Consider the following 24,098-nt stretch of genomic DNA (forward strand, 5'->3'; position numbering starts at 1 on the left):
TTAAAAGGAATGTCAATGAATGGTGCAGCATTTCTTTTCTACTAATGGTTGTGCAAATTAAGGTGGAAATAGATATCAAGGAATAAAGTAAAATACATTCTTAACCACAATAGGTCACATGAGAAACATATGTTTAGGAACATATAGTTACTTAAACAAAATCTGAGTTAGGAAATGTATGTCAAACTAGTAGTATTTAAGATTTTTATTTGAATAATCAGGTGGTCTGAAGTTGTGAAAGAGAGAAGCTAAATCTCAAATTTGTACTATTTTTTTCCTCCCAAAATATAGGGAAGTCGTGATAACATGAGTATTGTTCTAGTTTGCTTTTCAAATGCTCCTAAGGTCTCAGATGATGCAGTGAAAAGAGATGCAGAATTGGATAAGCACTTGGAATCACGGGTGGAAGGTAAGAAATTGCATTCTGAATTAGAAGCTTCCTTTAGTTGGTAACGCACACGAACACACACCCAAGCTCACAGGAGCAACTAAAGAGCTTTCGTCAAAATTTCGCTGGAGTATAGCACTAAGTACAGCTAAAGAGAATTTCTGGTCATAAATGTACATCTGAACCACAGGAATCCGGAGAGTAGCCCAGTGTAATTGCTGGTATTTTTGTCTGGGCTTGTACAGATAGTTCAGCTCCAAAATTCAGTCTCTTATTTGAAGAATATGCATTATCTTGCAAATCTGCCCGCTGGCCAATTATTAGTAGTGCAAGGTGTTAATGTTTTAAAGCATGGTACAATTTCTCCTATCGTGCCAGCAGATGCATTGGGACTTCTTCTCTTCCTACTTCTGCACCTCCCCCCCCCCATCTTATTCCTCCAATCCTCAAGCAGATTTTTAGGGGGAGGGGGCTGCCAGAAAGAGGGAGGGAAAGTCCCGTTGCTCTTGGACCAACCCATTGGGTGCCACTCACATTGTAAAGTTAGGAATGTTAGCTCATCTTTGATTAAAACATAATCTCGTACTAAGCATAGCAAATTCTTTTACAGAGCAGACAAAGTGGCTTATATTTTTCAGCTACGGGATAATTTGGATTGGTGTATGTGGCTTGATATGCTGAACTGGCAACACCACCATTCATATTTTGTAAGCTCTCTCTACATAAGAATAGCTGCCTGGAAGGTTAAAATATACTCAAAGTCCTGGTGCATATTTGGTGTGTGTTTACAAACTTGAGATTTTACTCAGGAACATAGTGAGTTGAATTATGAAATATCTGTGTGCCTAAATGTTTTTAAATCAACCTGAAGTTTAATTGGGAGATGAAAAATAGCCAGAAACCTTAGTTTGATGGTATACTTTTGTGATAGTATATGGTACCAATTTTACTTGAGTACAGGCTATTTTCAGTATAAATTACTTCAGTTGTAAGCCACTTCCCCCTACCCCACCTCCTTTTGAAGTGTTCCTTATGAAGGTGACATCCTGTTCATAGAAGAGGGTGCAAGGAATGAAGTATCTTCAAGGGAGAAGGAGGTTAGGGGCTTGGGTATAAGTCAAGGATGCACCACCTGTGCCCTTTCAGGTGATGCTGTACTGGAACTCCTATCAGCCCCAGGTGATGTCATGGATCTAGAGAATTTTAGTCCAGCAACATCTGGAAGGTCACAGGCTTCCCACCTCTCATATAACTGCCAGTATTAAATGTTCTGAGGGAAGCTGGTATTGCTTTTCAAAGACCTCAGTATCTTTTACTTTCATATATTTTGGGAGAAATGGAAGGATAACATTCAGACCTTGAGAATAGAAACTACTATTTTGCATAATGGACTTTTGAATATTGCATTTATACATTTTTTGGAAACTTTGAAAGGAATACCGGTGTAAACTTAACCATTCTAGTTCCACCTACTCATATTAATTTGATGCTCTACTTTTGCTTCCTGACCCACAAAATCAATAACCAACTTTTTTTCCTCAGTTCTGTTTTGTGAAGTTTTGTAGGCTCTCCATTTAAACCAGAGTGGCTGATAAATGTGACTCATAACTTAAGTTTTCTGGAAAGGTTTGAATTGGAAGATATTCCTAGGCAAATTAGGCTAATTTGGATATGGTCATTTGCATCAGAGAATTGCCAGTTTGCTTTGGAAAACTATTCTGATGCCCTAGAATAGGATATAATTTAGCATATTTATTTTACTTGTATTAAATAAACAAAGCTTTACAATACCCCATACTATATTTTGCCTCAAAACAGCAGAAGTATTTTACCTGAAATATTCAAGGGCAAGAAATTAAAACACACTTAATGTAGTTTAAACATTATATTACATATAATTCCTTATTGGAATACTGTAATTGTAAAAATTTAAAGTACAATAACATATACTTCCCTCGTGTTGTAGTAATTCAAGGTGGGGGAAGGGTGTTATCCAGTCCTCTGCTTGTGGAGTTGTACTTGTGCAGTGGAACACCCTCTAAATCTGCTCCGGAGGGTCATCCAATCTTCAGGTGCAGATTTTGAGGCGGTGTGGGGAGTTGCAGGGGACAGGAAAGAGTCAAAAGTTCTTCTGCACAAGTGAAAGTGCTGTTCTAGTGAAACAGCAGCATTGGATATGGCCAAAAGCTACTGAAAACCGTTTAAACTGAAAACCAAAGAATTAGGCATACTTGCAAGGCATGAGGACCTAAAAAATGGTAGTTACAATTTTGAAATTGCCAATCTTGCCTAATACTGTATTCGCAGTAATGAACTTATGAAACAAAAAAATTTCCATGGAAATAATGATCTGAAAAGTTGTCCGCATCACCTCTGATAATGGAGTAAGATGTGGAGATGTGTTGACAGCATCTTCAACCAAGTATATGTTTCTGCTCACGTAACCATGTTTGATAACTCAGGTCTGCACACCTTGCTTGTACTCAGTAGCAGAAAGATTAAAACTCTGTGACCAAACAGTGAAAAATGCACCATGTGAAGCTAAAGTCTGCACCTCGTATAGAGTATTGTAAATATGTATGATTTCTTTTTACATAAACCTTCAATCTTTATTATGAGCCGGCATTAATGTTCCCTCCCCCCAGCCATTAGATAGCTTCACCCTTATTGACCATGAAGGTTTCAGCAGGCATTGCTCTCACTTATTGACCAGGATAGGCTGAAGGGATCCCTAGTTAGATGGCTTGGTTCCTGTCTGTATTGATAATGGGGGGAACTGGTTTAGGGTACTTGGCTACGCTCCACACTTCATGCTATAAAGCACCTACTGAAGAGGCAGATGCAACATTGAATTCAAAGGGCCACTGTCTTATTTGAACAATCAACAAAATTGTTTGGGTCATCTGTGTATGGGGCTTTCAGTTTTTTTCTGTTTGCTTCCTTGATTTAACTATTGCAATGTACTGTTAAAGGATGTATCTTGAAAGCATTGCCCAGTAAGCTTGCAGAATTGACCTGCTTATCAAACATTTTCTTGGAATCGCTTCATTTAACTCCTAGAAGATCCCCTGGATACAATACTTGGTATTGTCTGAGCTAATGGTTGGTTGTAAACTGTTTTTTATTAGCTTCTCAAGCTTCCTTGCAGATCCTGACTGGGTACAAAATTAAATGTGTTTGTTGTCCTTAACAGTGTGGTGAAAGAGTTTTGTAAGTTGGAATGGGGTGAATAATGATCAACTGGATGATGAAATATGTCTTCATGACTACCTATTCCAAGGGTTAAATGAAATCTTTTATTTAGTATTAATATTGTCTATGATAGTTCTTAGAACAGTGCATGGATGGGCTTTTTCAAGTACTAAAAAGTACTACATTCAGATAAGTTATTGTTTAAAAACATTAGTTTTTAGGGACACTTGCAGGTAATTGAGCTGTTAGTTGATTTATTATACAGTCTGGTCATAATGCTGTAGAAAATACGGCATAGCGTTTGGGTGGAATGGAATGGAAAATTATTATCTGAGTGGGTGTTACTTAATATGCCCAAGTTGCTTAACTTTGTGCAGTTCTTGAACTGTAGAAGTATGTGTTTATACCATTACCAGGGTACCTTGAGTCTTGTCTGAATCAGGAATGGAAATGGCATTGGAAAAATATATAGACTAATTCAGCTGGAAAATTCACAGCCTAAGATTAGGTCAACGTGAAATTTAGCTGTCCACTTCCCACTGTGGTCTTCTTCTCTCCAGCTTACAGTCCTGGGAATCTCAGCAGGGACAGACTTTGGTACTATGGTGCCTTGAGCTAGACCAAAATTAGGTGCCTCCTCTCAACTCTCTTGCCATCCTGGGCTTTGGAAAGGGGGCACGAGGGCTCCAGTGGGGTCCTAGGGCCTTCCCATTTCTCCAAAGCTGGGTAAGTGTTAACTAGGCGTTGGGAAGGAAACTATAGGACCCCCTCAGGACTCCCACACCACCTTCCCATAGCTGGGCAAGTGCTTACTGGCTGCACTTTCTGCTCTGGGGAACTGATTGTGCTGCCCTGAAACCACCTCTGATCTCAGTGCTCAGAAGAAGGGGTCCTACACTGCTGCTTTGCTGCAGTAGTGCCAAATACTGTTTAAAAGTAACTATAAATGTTTAAAGTTACTTTAAACAGTATTTGCCACCGTTATGGAAAGCAGCAGCAGTGCAGGTGAAAGGCCCCTTCAAGACATAGGGAGCTGCCTTATACTAGGTGAGGCCACTGTTTTAGCTCAGTATTGCCTACACAGACTGACTCTCCAGTGTTTCAGACAAGAATTTTCTTGGCTACATCCAGAAATGCCAGGGATTGAAACTGGATCTTCTACGTGCAGAGCAGATGATGTAGCACTGAGCTACAGTCCCACCCCTCCTCAAACATATTTGGGGTGGGCATGCCAGAGTGTACTTGTGGTTGAGAGCCAGTGTGGTGTAGTGGTTAAGAGCGGTAGTCTCGTAATCTGGGGAACCGGGTTTGAGTCTCCGCTCCTCCACATGCAGCTGCTGGGTGACCTTGGGCCAGTCACACTTCTTTGAAGTCTCTCAGCCCCACTCACCTCACAGAGTGTTTGTTGTGGGGGAGGAAGGGAAAGGAGAATGTTAGCCGCTTTGAGACTCCTTAAAGGGAGTGAAAGGCGGGATATCAAATCCAAACTCTTCTTCTTCTTCTTCTACTTGAGTTGCTGCCACTTTAACATCAGAAAAGGAAGCATGGCTAGTGAATAGGAGAGTGGGCTAGCCAGAAGCATGGCAGAGTTGTCTTGATGGTGGTGGATAGGCTTGTCAGCAGCAGATGTGGGTACACAATCTGTGGTCCCTCCCAATCCAATTCCAATAAATATCTGTTGCTTGTAGACATAGGTCATTGCAAATACAGTAGAATCCTATTAGCACAGACATAAAACATGGATAAATATATTCTCCGTTTAAAATAGAGTCAAAATAATAGACATAACTTCCTGGGGTTACCCTTAGTTTTAGCTTGCTCAAATTAACAAGTCATCTTTACAGACCACTGACATTCGGTTCAAGTTTCTCACTCATGTGGCTCGGTGTGACTCATGATGGGATCAGTTTTGCCCACACAAAGGTTCCACCATGTGCACACGCCTTGCAGTATTTTGTCTCAGTGTTAAGCACTTTTTGCTGAATATACCAAGTTTATTAAATGTTCAGCATAGTCAGCCACCTACTTCATCTGTCTACTTGGTTTTGGTTCTCGGAGAATGTTAATCTGGGTGCTATCTTCATTTTTTTTTAAAAAAAAAAGTGGGTTGGCTAGTTTGTCCTTCTCGGGGTGAGACTTGCAGGCTGGAACTGAAGGGAATTGAGTCCAACATCACTTGGAGGGCCCCATGGCTACCCAAATGTACCTGATTGTCTAGCATAATTTATATTGTTTATCGACCACTGTGTCACAAAGTCCCATATAAGCTTACCTGGTTTTGCACCTTTGCATGTTGTTGAGAAAATAAGATTGTGTGTCTCATCTAGGTCAGTTCACATGCAGAACCATGCCATGTTTGGTACTATAGGAATGAGGCTTGTACTGTTGCATTCAGCCTGGAGAAGTATGGTTTGCACCTGCCCATCAATCCCTTCCTTACAATCCTGGTCGGCAGGGGAAGCACAAATAATACATGTTAATTGTTTGATATGTTAGATTTGTAGAAGTGTCCTACCCCCATGTCCAGAAGGTTCCCAAGTCTGACCACACCCCAGATCCATTCACGGAATCTGAAAGTCTCTAGTCATTGGTTTCTTCTGTATAGTTACACATGCTCAGTGCATAGATGTCAAGGGTAGGGCCACCAACAGAACTTGCATGTAAACAATGTGTGACAGCTTAATGGCTCTTCTGGGGAAATTGGTGGAAAGTATTGTTAACTATAAAATAAAGCATATAGAAGAACAAGTCTTGTTGAATCAGAGCCAGCATGGCTATTGCAAGGGGAAGTCCTGCCTCAATAATCTTTCAGAATCATATGAGTGTCTACAAGCACTTCACATAGTGTACTTGGACTTTCAAAAAGCTTCCAGCAAGGTACTTCTAAGTAAATTTAGCAGTTATTGAATAAGAGGAGTGGTCCTCTTGTGGATCAGGATTTGGTTAGGTAGCAGGACCTACTTGGTCAGCTTCCCAAATGAAGAAAGTGGAGTCCCCTAAGGGTCAGTACTGGGACTTGTGCTTTTTAACTTGTTCAGAAATGATCTAGAATTAGGTGTGAGCAGAGAGGCAACCAGGTTTGCCGATGATAGTAAATATTGTTCAGAGACACTAATACAGAAAGATTATGACAGGATTCCAAAGGATTCTCCAGACAATGGGCAGTAAAATGGGGAAGAAAGTTAAGTTATTTTGTTATTGCATATATGAAAGCAAGGAAGGAGGAAGTCTGGCTGATTGGAAAATTGTGCATTCAGGCTAGATGATTTTCCATTTGGGGAAAAAAGATAGCATCATGGAGAGGATCCCATCCCATGCGGCATCCTATGTCCCCCCTCTTGCAAGTGCTACTGTATGTGGTTGTTCCTAGGCTTACCCCTAGATTGTTCCACTCAGACAGAGGCCATTCTCCAGTTCTTCATAGTAGTTGCTGGAGTGAGACAGGACTCATGGGGTATAATGCTATGTTCTATCTTCACTGTTGGAGGGATCATGCCTCACAGCCCCATTTGCTGGGAATTACAAGTGGAGAGGCTGTCACTGCTCATATTCTGCTTGTGGGTATCTCATGGAGATCTGGTTGGCCGCAGGGGAGTTAGGGTTAGGGCAACTGAATAAGTTCAGGCCTGTAAGTTCCCAAGACTTGCAGTGCGCTGCTGTGGTTCACCAGAAGCAGCTTAGTCATGCTGGCCACATGACCTGGAAGCTGTATGCCAGCTGCCTCGGTCAATGAAGCGAGATGAGCGCCGTAACCCCAGAGTCGGCCACGACTGGACCTAATGGTCAGGGGTCCCTTTACCTTTAAGTTCCCAAGAACAACCTCTGCAATGGAATATGTTTACAAATGGCATGCAAAATGAAAATTAGTTGCACAGTGGCTATATAGTGACTAGATTTCCACAAAAACCTCCTTGATGTTTCAGTGTGGTTCTTTAATCTTGAGAAGAATGAAAACTTTCACAACAACCTGCCAAACATATCATCTATTTATTCCCAATATAAACTCTGTTATTAGCAGGTACACTGAAGTTAAGATTATTGTGGTATAGAGAAGTTTATGTGAGAGGCTTAGCCAGAATGGTTTGTGTGTAAGGGGAAAATCTGAGAGCTAAGTATAAAGGTAAGTTGAGTTTCATGCATTTTGTCTTATTAGACAAAGAAAGTAATGTAAATCATAATCAGGAATTCAGGGGGAATCTTACATTTCAATATATATTTCACTTTCTGAATTGGGTGAGTTTCCACCTTTTGTAAAATAAGTATTTTGAACCTGAAAGGCATGCATATAGAACTGGATTTAATTGTTTATAACTAAATTGTACAAAATTCAGTTAATAAAATCACCAGTTTATTACTGTCATAGACCAGCAGTTTCCAATTAATACTAAATTTGGAAGTTCTTTATCTTTAAATATTTGTTTGGTAACTTACATTCTTCTTGAAAGTTGCATCCTCAGAGGACAGAACTCAAAATATGAAAGTGTAGTTAGAGGAAAAAATAATTGCTACTAAATTTGCAAAACAGTAAAGGCAACTCATGGAAGCTATTGTGCTAGTTTTTCTACTCCTGCTTACAGGACACTAGTTTCCTTAAAGAGTGGTGGTGGAAGCTTGGCTTCTCTAGTATACTTATAAGAGGATGGCTGAGCACTTCCCTATTGATTAAAAGTATTCATATTTAAGTTAACCTTACTTCATTTGTGGTAAAGTTGGTTGAATGGCCTGAAGTGAGCAAGTAAGCCACTTACCAGCCTGTAGTTCTGTAAACTTGTGCAAGAATCCACACTGACAGCATATTCCCCTACTTAACTCTTCTCCAAAGGTAGTGGTTGTTAGGCCATGCTTCTGAGCTTTATAGGTGCTTTTCCTAACAACCAAGAAACTTAATGGGCTCAAATGTTTGTGGCATTTACATGTCTAAATACATTTGCTACAATCAGTGCTTGCTTGGTCCCACATTGTGGGGATTTGTAGCATTACATTTTATACTACAAAACTTGTTGCAAGAGGGACTTTGTGAAGGGCCCTTTCATGAAGTGCTCGTACTATTGGGAAGCTTGCTAAAGAATTTAATTCTTGTCCCCAGTCTAGGGGGATCCATTCCATTGGTGCACAAAGTAAGGAGATTTTTAGTATCATTTCTGTACTCTGCTTCATAACCGGGCCCATGTGCCGCAAAACTTCGGAAGTTTAAAAGCCTAGCTTGTTACGTTTTTCAGGAAGAACTTCTGTTTGGTAATTGCAATAAAATGCATTATTTCCTTCAGTGGAATAATTACCTTTGTCTGGCCACTAGGCTGAGCACTTCTAAGATGTAATATGTTCAAAATGTACCATAGATCATGATGCATCAAACCGATTAAAAGGGGAGGGATCTTTATTACCACAGGCAATTTCATATACAGGATAGCTCATGTATAGTGTTAAGCCAAAATATTCAACATAATAAGTTACCCATATTTTTTCAACCCTATGTGTGCTGCTTTTGATTTTTTCTCTACAGGAATTGCCCAAGTCATTCAATGTCCTGTACGTTGGATGAACTGTAACAACTTTAAGTGACACATACTTGACAAGAAATGAGAGTTAGAGTATTGAAGGACTTTTATTTCAAGATAGAAGAATATAAAGAAAACAGAAGAGAAAGCAGAAGAGCAGACTTATTTTTCCCTTACTTTTTTCTTTCACTTCAGATTTTGCCTAATTCCAATAAATACTCTGGCCATTGACAAATGTCTATTGTTTCCTTAATTAAGTAGCTTGAATTGGAACTGTGGTCCAAGAGATGTAGAGATTGTAGTTTTGCATAAATTTTCACAGAACAGGATTGTAGAAAATCCTTTGGGGCAATATGATTTCTTGACTTCATGTAACAAGGGAATGTGTTAGAAAGCTTCATAGAGTAACTTAGATTTTTTTAGTTGCATTGGGTGTTTAAATTAACCTTTCAGGTTTCATCAAGAATTCACATGTTACCAAGTTGGGGGGGGGGAATGTTTGAGGGGTGTTTTTGGAACTTGCACATCACCTTTGAAAACAACAAAACTATTCTTTCCATAGTTTTGTGTACATTTATGTGAATATAGTCAACCAGTTGAAAAGAGATGAAAAGAGTATCTATAGTGTAAAGATACAGTGAAGAGAAAATACCTTCAGCTTAAATGCACTTTTATAAATAGTAGTCAGCAATCATGTGTACTTCCTTTTGTTGTGGAAGAATGTCTAACTGACCCACTCTTGATTTGCAGCTTTTGTTTTATTTCCTTATTCTATAAATCAGCACATTAACTGCTATTATTTGATCTTTCTGGATTTTGAACTGGATGTGGTTGAAATGTGAAGGCAAATAATAAGAATTCTTGTGCTAATACTTCTATAGTTGAGCATAGCTTGATCATGAGAGTCCAAGTAAGCTCTAGAGTAACTACAAGGGTAATGGCTATATTTTATTGGGGGTCTTTAATATGATGAAGCAACGGGGGGCGGGGGGGGGGTGAAGGTGGAGCCGGAAAAAGCCAGTTGAAAACTGCTTATACAACATTGTCTTCTGTTGAATATATTTCCCACCTAAAGCCACCAGGCTGTTGATTGAACCTTCTGTCAGTTTTCATTGAAGAATAGAATCCTTTAATATATTAGCTGATATTTTTCATTGAGGATAGAAAGGTATTGTTGGAATGTAGGTAAGCATCATAGTGACAGTGATGATAAAAGGAAGTGTAGAGTGGAAGAATGGAGCCAGAGAGCTGGATGTCAAAATAAATAAGCAATTCTGAAAGAAGGTTGAAGGAAAAAGGTAGAAGAATGAAAGGAAAATGCAGTTCTCTAAATGGTAATGAAAACCGGAAAAATATTACTAGATAAACTAGATAGGCAATCTTGCTCGGGACAGATGAAATTTTAAAACTCCAGACATGGAATCGGTGTGAGAGAAGATCTAGCTGTGAAGCTTCAGAGCGTCTTGTTCTACATGTTTCTTAGAAGTTGCACTGCTAGTCCAATATGCAGTTTCCTATTTAGATTACTGTATAATTTAAAAATATGTCAGGATCATAATAACTGTGCAAATGAGATTTTACACACAAGAGTTTCCATAGCAAATAGAACACCTTGCAGAAGTGTATGTGCCTGTGCGTACATCTGCCATTATTTGGGAGAGACCATGACTGCATTGCAGCCATGTACAAAATACTGTAAAGTTGAATTCTCCAGATAGGGAATGAGATTTGAGAAGCCCAAAAATGTCTACTTGAGATCACTTTAGCTGTGTAGTCAGGCATTTCTAAGTTGGAGAATTATGCTGACCTTGGTAATTTTTTTCTCCCTCTAATATGAGCAGTAAAACAGGAATATTCCTATTGATTCTGTTCTCCAACCTAATCAGTGTTGGATTGTGCACTACTTCCTCAATTTTCTAAGTGGGCATGAACACAGAACTATTGCCTTCCGTATACTAGGTGCTCAGCATCTCCTCTCCACACACATACCCTTTGTTAGTGGTCATTTTGTAATGCTTGCTTTCGAAGGGCATGTGTGACTGATGCCCAAAAGTAAGGAATGTACACATACAATCCCACAGTATAGGCTAATGCATTGAAGTTTTGCTGTAATCTCTTTGGTTTGGAACACAGCCAACCTTTCAGACTGATACTAAAATAACAAGTTGTCCATCCCTTTTTTTTAAATATATGGAAAACAATTGCTACATGTTGCGAAACACTTTATTGAGTGTATTATTTTGCTACACCTTCATGCAGGTAACATTTTTATATACAAAAATAGCTCACGTTCTTGATGTGCACGTGTATTTGTACCAGGTCTGAGATATTTGCATTGAGTATCACGTGTAGGGTTTTCTGTGTCTCCTCTTGGTTGTAATAATTTGAGCATTTTCTTTTAACTAGAAATTATGGAGAAGTCGGGCGAAGAAGGAATGCCGGATCTTGCTCATGTAATGCGCATTTTGTCTGCAGAGAATATTCCAAACTTACCACCAGGAGGTGGTCTAGCTGGCAAGTAAGTGCAGAATGTCATTGAAACTCTTAATTATGGCTTTGAAACGGTGTATACAGTCTCACATCCTATATTGCTAAATTGTTCAGCCTGTCTTCTACATGCTATTCATTTCATAAAAGTGTAATTCAATCATCACTCCCACACATCTGAATGGAGGAAAGCTGGGCTGGGCTTGTTGACACATGCATGTATTTTAATCTTCCTTTGTGACTAATTTAAATGTATGGCATGGGCATATAGTTATTGCTGCATCTTTTTTTAACTACTTGCAGAAGCCAACAGTTTCAGTTGTATTTTTATCCCACCCTTTCTTTAAGACATGGCAGAGATGCATTTTAGCTTAACGCTGTGTGTGGTAGGTAGGCTTGAGGAGGAAGAGTGTGCCCAAGACCACACTGTAAACCTAAGAGCCACTTCAGCAAAAGTGCTTTGGAGCTGTCTTTCAGAATGGCATGTGGGGAAGGCAAATTGTTGAATGTCTTCCATGTAGCCAGTGTTTTGCACATTGACACAACAGCTCATGAAACAGTGCCGTTGGCAGAATTTCTGGCCACCAATTGGGAAGTCTATAAGCAGAGCAGGAGGACAATAGATTCCCGCTGTTTAGCCATCTTAACTAATAGAGCAGATTGTTTACTTTTGTATGTGAAAACCTGCTCAAAACATAACTTAGAATTTTACCTTTGTCTAGGCGAAATATTATTGAAGCTGTTTATAACAGGCTGAACCCACACAGAGAGAATGATGGGGTAAGTTCTACATTTGATTGATAGCATTTATTGATGCAAGTAAATTATAATATTTCAGTGGGGGATGTTATAACTGTGTGTTTGCAAGTGCATTGTTCCATGCCACCATTGAATTTAAAGGGTTAGTGGATCCTCCTGGGATGTCTTGTTCTGAAGAAGCAAACTGCTGCTATTGCTCTATACCAGAATGCAGGGTCACCAATATAAGCATTTCTTTAATACTATATGCTTACAGTAAATAGGTGAGAGACAGACATAAATGTGTGACACCTAATGTTGAGACTTCTTCATTTGTTAGGCCTTTACCAAATATGCAACTGGTCTTCCTGTTAGGTACAATTTAATTGGTTGTGCCATCTTGCCTAGTAGAAAGGCAATAGGGTGATCAAGTGGATACATTTATTTATTTTAAATTCCTAAACCACCCTTCAACCAGTAGATTCCAAGATAGTGTATAATAATATTATTAATAATAACTCATTTGTTCAAGCCATGAAAAAACACACAAATAGGAACTATTAAGTAGAGGTCATAAAATAAATGTAAAATGTATATACAAATATGTGGCTGGGGAAACCCAGCCAGATGGGCAGGGTGTAAATAATAAAATTATTATTATATATCACCCTGGTACTGAGAGATTGTAGTGTCAGCACCAATCAAACCTCCTTGGGGGAAGGTGTTCCAAAATTGAGGTGCCACCACAATAAAGGCCCTCTGCCTTTATGCACACAGTAAGAGAGGGGCTATTTATGATTAAGTGATATGAAACACTGGTTTCTGTGGGAATAGTACAGTGAGATAATTTAGGTAAGACCTGATGCTATGGTTTGAATACTTAATTAGTTTTCTCCCAGTGATACAACTGTTTTCTGTGAAAGCCAATTGGACTCTTTTGTTTTCTACTTAGAATTGGCAAACTAGGAATCTCAATTTCACTACTAGTATACAGGTTTCAAAATACTTTCCCAGGCTTTCTTAGCATATCTAGATTTCCCTGTCAGAGACATCCTTGGCAAGGTGTATAGGCTTGCAAGGAATCACAAGTTTCTTATTTCCTGACTCCACCTACATTTAATAACGCTGTGCTATTTCAGTAAGCTAACTTTACTATGTAATGTAAAATAGCTTAAGCTTTGAGCCATGAGTATTCAGAGCTCCCAACAAAGTAATCTAGGCCCCAAAGAGTGAATTTGGTATGCTGTGTTCTGTTTTAGTTTTGGCATAGGTGTTGTGCTTAGTTAGCTAAACTTTCATATGGAAATGTGAATTGTAAATGCCTGTAAGAACTGCAGAGAAGAATACAGAATAACCTAGACAATGCATAGTAAAAGGTGTGTTTCTCAAAAATTGGCTTGTAGAAATGTGTGCTAATGTGAACAGCTTAATTAAAATGTGCTAAAAGTACACAATCTCTAGTTTGTTGAAATAAGCATTTTTAACGTATTTTTTTAATAAATTCGCTTGGAAGATAGTCCCATAAATTTCAATTGAATTACGGTAGATTTTCTGTTCTCAGCCTTGGTCTTGAAATGCTCTTGGTGAGGTTTTCCCATTTTTCTTTCCTTCAGTTATTAAAAAGTGTGTTATCACATTGATCCACATGAATACATTCTTGTGCACTAATAATGTATTCATTGACATTTCCCCTTCAGGGATAGAGTAGATCAGAACTTCTGTTTTTTGTACTCTCATAATAGCATAGGAGGTGTGTTTTCTGTGTTTCCCAAAGCAAATGAAACTGATTTATACTGAGTCACACCATTGTTCCATCTAGCTCACCATTGTCTACCAGGGTTGCAGTTGTGGGAAAGTCTCAGCCGAATCTGGAGATGGTGCTAATTGAACTTAGTTCCTTTTGCAGTCAAAGAATGTGCTTTTTCAGAGTTATGAAGCAAGAACAGTAGTTTCTCCCACTAATGTAGACTGTTCTGCACAGAGTTATGGGCCCATCCAGCTGCTTCTTACTCTGATTTTAGGAACCTTAATTGAGCTTTTCAGTGTTATGCTGAATTCTCAGATTTGGTGGTTCGGAATAGGGTCATGGTGAATGTAGAACAAGTGAGATAGAAACTGGGAAAGAGTGCAAGGTTTCACTTTTTAAAAAAACAACAACAACAACATAATTTTATTAATCCATATTTTCAAGATAGCCTACAAAAGAGAACCATAAAACAAATATAAAACAGATCAAAAACATCAGAAACAAAAGCAATTATCGTAGCAACAGTAAAAATACAAGAAGCAGTAGATTTAAAATCCAAGGTTTCCAATTTCTGATAAAGGCTTAGAAATCTCACCTGCTCTGTGGGTTTTTACAGGCCTAGTATGTATTTTCTTTGCTTAATTCTGTGCCATAATGTGTGGAGGCTTCCTTGTGTTGCAATTAATGCAATGTTAACAGATGCCCCACTTACTTCAGTATTGAAAGTTTATTTATGTGGCTGAATTGGCCCACAACACTCAGAAATATCTGGCATTTATAGCCATAATAAAGAAAACATGACAAGATCATAGTCTGACTGCAGAATGAGAAATAGTATCAATTCACATTAATATATGTGCACTCTGTGAATACTACTTCACTGTAAAAAAAAAGAAAGAAATCTATCAAGGCCAGTTCTCAAACTACTTACAATACATTTGACATATCTGGTTATCTGTCCTAATGGTGTATATCCAGATCTGAGAAAATCTGTTTTCCTTCCTGGAAACATATTTTTCATAGGTTTGCTTTTTTTGCGTTCTATTTTTTTCTCCTAATTTCATATGAATATTGGGTAACTTGCTGAATTTAGTTTTGTATTAGAATTTACCATTAGAAAACTGGGAGCACTTTGGATGCAAAATTAATGCATAATAGTTCTTCATGTCATCCAAGTCCGGAGCAGCTTAGGGTTGTATCTAGTGTTAGTCAAACTCAGAGTAGGCCCATTGCAATTAATGGAATGTGATGAACTTGGTAGAGTCATTGGAATTAAAGGATGTCTGAGTAAAACTTAGTTGGCTACAACCCTCAGTCTCGAGGTATTTGGGACTCATGATTCATGTGAGGAGGTGGTATCAATGGCTGACATTTTATATTTTCCTAATTGGGTAGCAAGGGACGCAGGTGGCGCTGTGGGTTAAACCACAGAGCCTAGGACTTGCCGATCAGAAGGTTGGCGGTTCGAATCCCCGCGACGGGGTGAGCTCCCGTTGCTCGGCCCCTGCTCCTGCCAACCTAGCAGTTCGAAAGCACGCCAGTGCAAGTAGATAAATAAGCATCGCTCCAGCGGGAAGGTAAACGGCATTTCCGTGCGCTGCTCTGGTTTGCCAGAAGCGGCTTAGTCATGCTGGCCACATGACCCGGAAGCTGTATGCCGGCCACGACTGGACCTAATGGTCAGGGGTCCCTTTACCTAATTGGGTAGCTACAGTTTCTGAAAGAACCATCAAAGGAACAGTTGTTAGAATGTTCAGACTGGTATTTCTGAGCCCTCCCTGGAGACGGGACCATTGCATGCTGAGCATGTGCTTTACGACTCAGCTAAGGTCCCTCCCCTTTAATTTTGGTTTGTTCTGGGCACAACCAGCAGAAACCTCATCAAAAAGAATGAAGGTAGTACACTGAAGTTTCCTGAAACAGAACAGTATATTCAGCTTCTTGTATTCCAAGATGCAGTCACCTTCCTGTGATGATCCTACACGTTTTGAGTTGCTTGCGGTCATAATGAGAATGTGAGTTGGAGGTGCAAATGGGAGATGGGGCACAGCAAGAGGGTTGGTAAAAGTGCTGGCAGAAAAGAGCTTCTGTAGATGGACATCTGGGAGGTTAGCTGTTAGTAGAGGACACTACTTGGTAGTGTCACACACCCCTTTTTTGTTTTCAGAATGGGTTGCCACTGTGTCTGCACAATAGTGGTAGTTCTGTGCTTAAACACACAGCACTGCTGCTATTGCCTCCCATTTGTTCTTAATCAGTTTGTATAGTGTGTTTGGCTTAGCTAAGGTATGAGGATACCTTAGCTAAGTATGAGGATCAATACTTAGGCCCAATGAAAAGGCCTAAGAAAAAGCCTCTGAATTAGGTACCATTTTTTTGGAATGGGCCAATTTGCAATACCAGTGATTTTGAACTGGGCATGATTCCTTGTTGATAAAGCCAGAGGGTTTACTGCTAAGCCCTTGTGACGTACGTGTCTGGGGAAGGACACTTTGCCTGCTTTGAGAGGCATATTTTGCTACTTTCAGCTATAACAGGGACCTCCAACCTTCTTGAACCAATGGGCACATTTGGAAACTATAGAAACTATTGTGGGTACCACACACTCATCGCAGCCCCCTCCCCACTTCCCCCCTCCTCGCAATCAGGCTTTAAGTAGAAGGATTGCCCCCTTGGGGCAATTTTTTAGGTCACAACTGTGGAGAGAGGGGCTAGCTGTCTCCCTCCCAGTTACTCCTCCCCCATTGCAGTTAGGCTTGGAAAAACATTTCATTTGTTCCTGTAGGAGGCTAGTTTAAAGCTTAATTGTGTTTGTGAAGGGGTGTCACAGCTAGACAGAGAGAGTTAAGCCTTCCTTCCCTAGCTGTGCCACCCTCCAAAGGTCCCCCATGCAAAAGCTTTGCTTGAAAGAAGTATTCTGTTGTCTACAATAGAAAGCAGCCTTTAAGCCCTGTAAGCACTGTAATCAGTGTGGGGATGCCAGCAGGTGCCAGTGAGGGTCTTGATGAGCACATCTGTGCCCACGGGTGCTATGTTGGCAATCCCAGAGCTGTATATCTCATCAAAGATCCTTTATATTACTAGGCACAGGTAATCAAACATAATGATCATTAAGAGCCATGCTGGATCCAGGCCAAAGGATGGTAGTAGCCCTTTCTTGCAGTTGTTGCCTAGCAACTAATATTTAAAATACAGGCCTCCCCGGATACTGGAGGCATCATATAGCCATCACGATTAGTAGCCACTGATGGTTCTCAACTCCATCTTAAAAGGACCTAAGTTTAAGGTTGCCAACAAATCCAGTGGCAGTGAATTGAAAAATCTGTGTAAAGTACCACTTTTTGCCAGCCCTGAATCTAGTTTTAGTGTTCTAAGAATACTAAATCTTAAAGTCATAACATTCAGAAGACTTATAATTAAAGTGCCTTTTGGTTCTTGAACTCTGGGGATATATTTTGAAGAATTTGTAAATTAAAACGAAGTTCTTTTCACAATGCCATCTACATATCTCGATAGATTTGTACTTTTGTGGAGAGTTAGCTTGTACTTCACCCTGAAAGAAGTGTTACAGTCTTCCCATGAGTGCACCCAATTGGCAAGAAGTTTTCCATTGGCAACTTCATGTGACTTACTCAATTACACCTAAAGTATCTCTTTCCTAAACAAGATAAGTAGGAACTCATTTTACTTAAGCTGTTCACAGTTTTTTATTTTGTTTTTGCTGTGTTTCAAAGCACCAGTGGTATATAATTTACATTTAAAGGTTGAAATTTATATATGCTATCCAGCCATCTGCAACTGTCTTGAGTGAACAAAATGCCCATGAAATGGCAGAATAGGAAGATCTGGTTCCACATTGCTTTTTCACAATTAATAAACTTCCTTTAACCATAAGCATTTAGGACACTTAACTTCTATAAGTGTTCTCCCCAAGGCTCATTAAGACTGGCTGAAAGTTTACTTCTAGACCATAGAACTCCAGAGATTCTTCATAGCTTGTCTAATGTATTAATAAATTTAGAAATATCCTAGTTTAACCACTGATTCTGGGGTCTTGAATCTTAAATAAGGACCCTGGCGAAGCCGCAGAAGGTGGAACACAGGGAAAGTTGGTGGAAGCTCTCAGACAAGTGAGAATTACTCATAGGGGGAACTACCGCCACCTTCTGGAGGACGTGCTGATTAGTTACAGGCTAGCTAGAATGCAGGGAGAAGAAGGCTTTGATGAATCGGCTACAGCCTCTACTTCAGATTCCTCTGATGGATCCAGTGACCAAGAGACAGACACCAAAGCAGAAAGTGAGCAGAGTGCTCAAGAAGATTCTGAGATGGGCGATGAACAGGGTGCTAAAAAGTTGTAATACCTTCATTTTTTTCACACAGTTGATGGTTTAGCGATTATAATGTCTTGGTCTCTTGCTATTTGTTACATCTTAGACAGTTAGCTTTCCTCTTAAATTTATTTGTACATGCTAAATGCATAAAAGGTATTCTTCTCTCTGTGTGTTTTGTGTGTTGGAGAGTTCTTCCCGAGAACTGCTGCTTGCGTAGGCATTGTTACTGCTTGTCTTCTGCATGCATGGCAGGAAGCAGAGCAGCAAAATTCTTGTACATTGGTCAAGAGGTTTCTGCGGATTTTAGTCTCATGGCATTGGGCTGGAATTTGATAGTCTAAGAAGAATGTCATATTGTAAATGCATTCAAGTGAAAGCTATAACTTCTGTGGTTTTCATTAAATTGGTAGAGCCTAAAATTGTCACCTTAATCCAGCATTTACAGTGTGTTAATTATAACTCACTTTCTTTTACTTATTACAGTGATGTAGATATTGCATGTTTGTATTGTGAATAGTTCTTGTCATGTCAAAGGCATATTAGCCCTTTAAGTTTTAAGGCATGTTAAGTTAGTCATTATATTAAAATATACGGTGTTATGTCAGGCTGTAATTTGGACTATATCATCTGTACCTGATTTTCTGAAATTGTATTCAGGATGCACTTATAGCACCTATGTATCCAATGGATAAAATGTATTGACCATTAGTGTTTAGTACATGAGTTATTATTGTCTACGACCAAATAAAATATGTGTGGAATAATCTGAATGCATATTGACTTTATTTAAGCAGTTTGGGGTAGTTCAAGTTGTCATCAAACAGAGCAGAATGTATAATATGTAATTTGTTAACATATGAGAGTGATCTTTATTTGTATTAAGTTTTAACTCGCTGAACAAATTTTATTTCAGAAGTGATACTCCTGGGCAAATAATATTTGCTACTTTTATTAAGTTTTCTGCCATTGGATAACTGACTTGTTTACACATTGGAATGTAAAAATGATAGTGTTGACACCTACAAAAATGTGTATTGGGTTATGAGTTCTTTGGATTAGGACCATTGCTGTGCTCGCTCACCTTTATGGAAAGGCTTGCTTTGAGGTGTTGCTATCATACTTCCAAAAAATTATACTGACTGTCTAGCAAATGCGTAGGCTAATTTGCTTGGTCACAATTTCAAATGGTTCGTATTCCTGGCAGTTTCTTCTTTTATTGCCATTATGTTCCTGGGCTAGCGGAGGAGGGAGAGTGATTGAACCGCCTGAGGGCATGATGGTCTGGTAAGACTGTGGAACCAGAAGTCCCAGCTCCTCCTTGTATGTTTATTCCTTGTTGCAATTCAGGACAGTGCGGATTTTTAGGCCAGTAGAACACTAACAGTTTCCTTCTTCTTTTCCTGTAGGGTGCTGGCGATCTAGAAGATCCGTGGTAGCCTTACAGATCTGCTAAAAATGCTTTTGAATCTGAAAAATGGGGGAAAAACTTTTAATCAGTTTTCTTCAATACAAAGGAAAAATTCTGGTGGATTTCCAACATTTTGTGAAATGGGCAGAAAGAAATTATTAGGATTTTCCATCATTTGTTCATATTTGTGTTTTCTGATATTGCCACTCTTAGCATTGCCTGTACTACAGTATTTTTACCAGCCTTGGGCGCATTGGTTACATCTTTATGGAGCCTGAGCCCTAAAAACCAAGGAAGGAATAATGCTGGGAGCACATCACTAAATGTACATAAAGTACCATGGGATTGTAGTTGTACTCTGAAGACACACTATGTTTTAACAAAACTTACAATAAATGCACAATTGAGTGCAAATAATTGTAATGAGACACTTACTTACTTCACCTTACCAAGATGGAAGGCTTTTGCAGCTCTGGGCTTGGAAAGTCATTTCAGTTGGGCAATATGCTATAGGATGTGTATTTTTTTTTTATTTTAAATTTTCCAGTTTTACCTGTATTACCAGACTGTTAGGTTTTTCCCTACAGTGTCCAAATTGTGATATGTTGCCTACTGCTTGCTTAAGATAAAGTGTATTTGGCAATAATATAAGAAGATTTTAGGCATCTAAAACCAATAAGAATTTTGCGCATGTGTATAACACATCCATAAACTCTTGCTAGAATAAATATTTTTAAACCAAACAACTTAATTTATGGTTAGTTGTAATTTGCTTTGACATCTCACTCATTGCTGCAGGTTTTTTTTAATGCTGAATATTTGCCTTTATTATAATGTAAATTGTGATTTTGTTCTAAATGTGGTTTTCTATAGTCCCCCCCCCCCCTTTGATTTCTTATCAGCTGTTAAAAGAGGTCGAGTAATATGGGTATAATTTTTAATTGTTTGCATTATTTACAAAGTTCAAATTATCACTTTGAGATTACTATAAATACAGCTAAAATTATCTATTTTAAATCTAAGAAAATATTAGAGATATTTTCATGGGTTCAGTGACCTTTCATTTTATAAGCAATGGGCATGGTACAGAGTGGCCGTCATGTAAGGTACTTGAAGATTCTTAGTTTAATTCTATTTTTGCAATAACCTTATTTTTTTTTCTTAATTCTTTTTGAGTTGTGCATGTATTGAGTCCAGTTAATGCTGAAAGTGGAGAAGAGTAAAGTATTTATCTAAAAAATAAATAAATAAAAAGCTATTGGGGAGGGGAAACATTGAATGTATCCATTTGTACATGATTTACATGCTGTGGATGCCTTGTAAACATTTTCCTATTTGTTTAAAACTGTGTTTCAACGAGGATGTAGTTGCCCTTGTGTGTAGTTTAAGCTAACGACAGTCATCAACTGGTTTTGTGTGAAATTCATGGTATTTTTCTGTAGCTTCCCCCTCATACACACACTCGAGTGTAGATCCATGTACACTCTTGTAACCTGGTGCCTATAGCCAGTTTTCCCGATCATTTGGTTCTTCGTGTATCTGATTTTTGGGGGGAGGGGGCGGTTGGGAGGGGCTAGAGGATTATTGCCACAATATATTTTATTTATTCATTAGATTTTAGCCTTGTAAGTTAAAGTGTTCTAAATGATGATGTTAACAGGTATTTGTCCCTACTGGGGTTTTTTTTTTTGGGTTGTTTAAAAGCTAGGGAATGAAGAATGCAAAATGGTTTACTGTTCAGACTGTCTGCTCTGGTCCAATCCTGTACTGATAGTACCTTCCCAGTATGATATTGTGATGTTTCATACAATACAGTGAACATAACCAACTTGTTATCTTCAATAAAGGATTGCTAAAACAGTGAGAAGCGCAGTTTTGTGGGGAAGGAATTAGTGACGAAACAATTACTTGCTTCTGTGATTGTAAATACTGTCTTTTTTTTGGGTGTATGATCAGCATGCTGTTGACCTATAAGAGCATAAGAACTCTGGCTTTTACTGTGATATTTGGTTCCAAAGAACAATTGCGTATCAATAATGCACAACTCTGTATAAGCACCTAGTTCTTGAGAATCATCACTGCTTGAAATTTGGTCCAGGAGGTTAGAAATGAATTGAACTGCAAGTGAAACAAGCTGAGGTGATAGTGCTTGATAACATGTTGGTGGAAGTCAGCCTGTGGTATTTGCAAAAATATTACTGAACATTATGCAAAATGTTTGGTGTTACTCAAGCAAAGTGTAAGTTTTACTTTCATTCTTTAGGAAGAATGATTTCCCAAGGTACAGGAAGGGAAAAGAAATCTGAATTATTGCCATTATGTGCAGCGTGTGATCCTTTGCATAGGAAATGCTATTGACAGGTGTTCTGCTAACTGAGCTGGATCCATTTACATCAACATCAGAAGGCAAGTGCCTATTTGTGTGGTCTAAGCTATTTTGATGGATGCTAAAGCCAGCCTGTTCTTAAACCTTAGCGGAAGGATGCTACACAGACCGTTGATCCTCACTCTTTTTCATAGCTTTTACTGTTATATGTCCTTACCTGAGAATACGCCTTTTTGTTCACTCCACAGTAAACACTAAAGGTTTAATATAATCACATTCTTCTGAACTTGGAAAATGTTCACTTGTGTATTGCTGATATTTATATCTAATAGACTTAAAAGGATGTTGCTAGGATTGGTCTGTTCACCTAGATAACCATGCCAAATATAAACTAAAATTCACTGTCAAAATCTTGTAGCCAAGTTTGGGGAAAAGTCAAGAGACATGCATTACAGCCTAAATTGTTTTACCTGTACAAATTGTTTGGTGGGCTGTCAGTTTAAAACATGAGGATAAATCCTAATTCATTTTATAATGGATAATTGTTTCCTTGAAGCACCATATCATAGCCCTAGTTAAGTTATAGCTTAGTTGCTCCGCCCTCTCTTTTCTTTTTCCAATAAGATGATGTAAAGGGGGTTGCATCAAAACACCTGAATATTTCTTAGTCATTGTTCCATATTGAAGAGTAAAGCTGGGTTTTTTCACACAACTAATATGCATCCAGAGAGCAGCTTTCTGCCAACCACACTACGGATATGTTTGCTTCATTGGCAGACCATCAGTTCCGCTGAAACATGATCTTAAGCTAAGTCTTGGCTTATGTCCAAATCAATCCTTTTCTCTTCCTGCCTGCTATCACCTCTGCTTGCTGTGTTTGGTTTTAAATTGCCAGTAACGGTGCAGAGACTTGGAGCCTAACGAGCTCCATTGATCAAGAATAAAAGTGAAAAGTAGTTTGGTATGCAGCCTAATCCTGCACATTTTACTCGGAAGTAAGGTCTACCGTTTTGCAAAGAGGAAACAGCCTTGGAATGCTAGAACTTGTTTCTGTTGTAATCAAAGGTGTAACTATCACAAGCTTGAAACTGTGTGATGACACCTTGCAATTCAAAATTTGGGGATGGTGCTTTGCGTTTGTGTACAGCAGCTCACACTGAATCAGGTGGGCTCTCTTTCTCTCTTTTTAAATAGCACCAGTGCACACCATTCCATTTCATTTGCATTAGCTTGTTAAAAATGTTTTAAGATTCATGCAATGAGCTGCTGTCTGTGGTTTGAATTGCCAAATGGAACAGTTAGCCAAGTGGCTTGGATCTTAGGCAGCCATTGCACTGCTGGCTGAAGTGAAGCCTCCACTGTGAAGCACTTGCTGACTTGAGCTGCTCCATCTCTGTTCAGGTGGCTTCGTTTGCTTAGGATGTCAAAAGAGAGTACTATTAGGAAAAAAATCTGGATCGGTAGAGTTGCTCTAAATCTCTTGATTAGCTTTTGCTTTGGATTATTATTATTATTATTATTATTATTATTTTAAATCCACACAGCCGTCATAAATTTCATCTTGAAATCTTAAGAAGAAATGGTGGTATGTATCAACATATAAAAAGGAAGGTTAAAGATTGGACAGCTTTGCATTTCATCCGAACTCACTCTACAATATATGGAAGTTGCATTTATACAAAGGGATGAGAAATGGCCCAGTTAAGAAAAAGGTTGTGTCTTGTTGCTTTGTCTGAACATGTGTTTCATTTTGGCCTATTAGAAAACTCCTCCATCCTCATTAACGTGGTCTCCTCTGGTGCTAGCACTGTTTTACTTGTGTTTTTTTGCAAATGCTTGCCTATCTTCTGCTTTTTATGGTCTGTAAGCACCACCAGAACACATAATCTAGTTGATTTAAAATTCTATTCATTTACCAAATCCTGTAGCCTCCCTCATTTAATGAAGCTGTAATGTTTCTCTTTGATGCCTGGGGTGTCT

The 24,098-nt window shown here is 38.9% G+C and overlaps 1 protein-coding gene and 1 long non-coding RNA gene across 10 annotated transcripts in view; one reads left to right on the forward strand and one right to left on the reverse strand.

Annotated features, from left to right (window-relative positions):
- Positions 1–21,659, forward strand: part of PPM1B (protein phosphatase, Mg2+/Mn2+ dependent 1B) — a 43,345-nt gene extending 21,686 nt beyond the window's left edge. For 4 of the 9 annotated variants that reach the window (XM_083494739.1, XM_083494737.1, XM_083494740.1 and 1 more), the window contains 4 exons: positions 292–409; positions 11,485–11,596; positions 12,288–12,345; positions 18,121–19,148. In XM_083494739.1, coding sequence (XP_083350865.1) covers positions 292–409; positions 11,485–11,596; positions 12,288–12,345; positions 18,121–18,411 — 579 coding nt within the window. In that variant the 3' untranslated portion in view covers positions 18,412–19,148. Of the gene's footprint in view, positions 1–291; positions 410–9,083; positions 9,314–11,484; positions 11,597–12,287; positions 12,346–18,120; positions 19,149–19,790 lie in introns of those variants that run through there. The other 5 variants (XM_083494743.1, XM_083494741.1, XM_083494744.1 and 2 more) reach the window with 2 other exon arrangements.
- On the reverse strand, positions 5,680–9,077 carry LOC310702928. The gene is made up of 2 exons (XR_014523803.1): positions 7,380–9,077; positions 5,680–7,206 (listed from the first exon to the last, which is right to left on the reverse strand). It is a non-coding gene; the product is annotated as an uncharacterized lncRNA (long non-coding RNA).
- Positions 21,660–24,098: the final 2,439 nt, after the last annotated feature.

The sequence above is a fragment of the Podarcis liolepis genome, assembly GCF_965112155.1.
Source record: "Podarcis liolepis genome assembly, chromosome: 3".
NCBI classification, from domain to species: domain Eukaryota; kingdom Metazoa; phylum Chordata; class Lepidosauria; order Squamata; family Lacertidae; genus Podarcis; species Podarcis liolepis.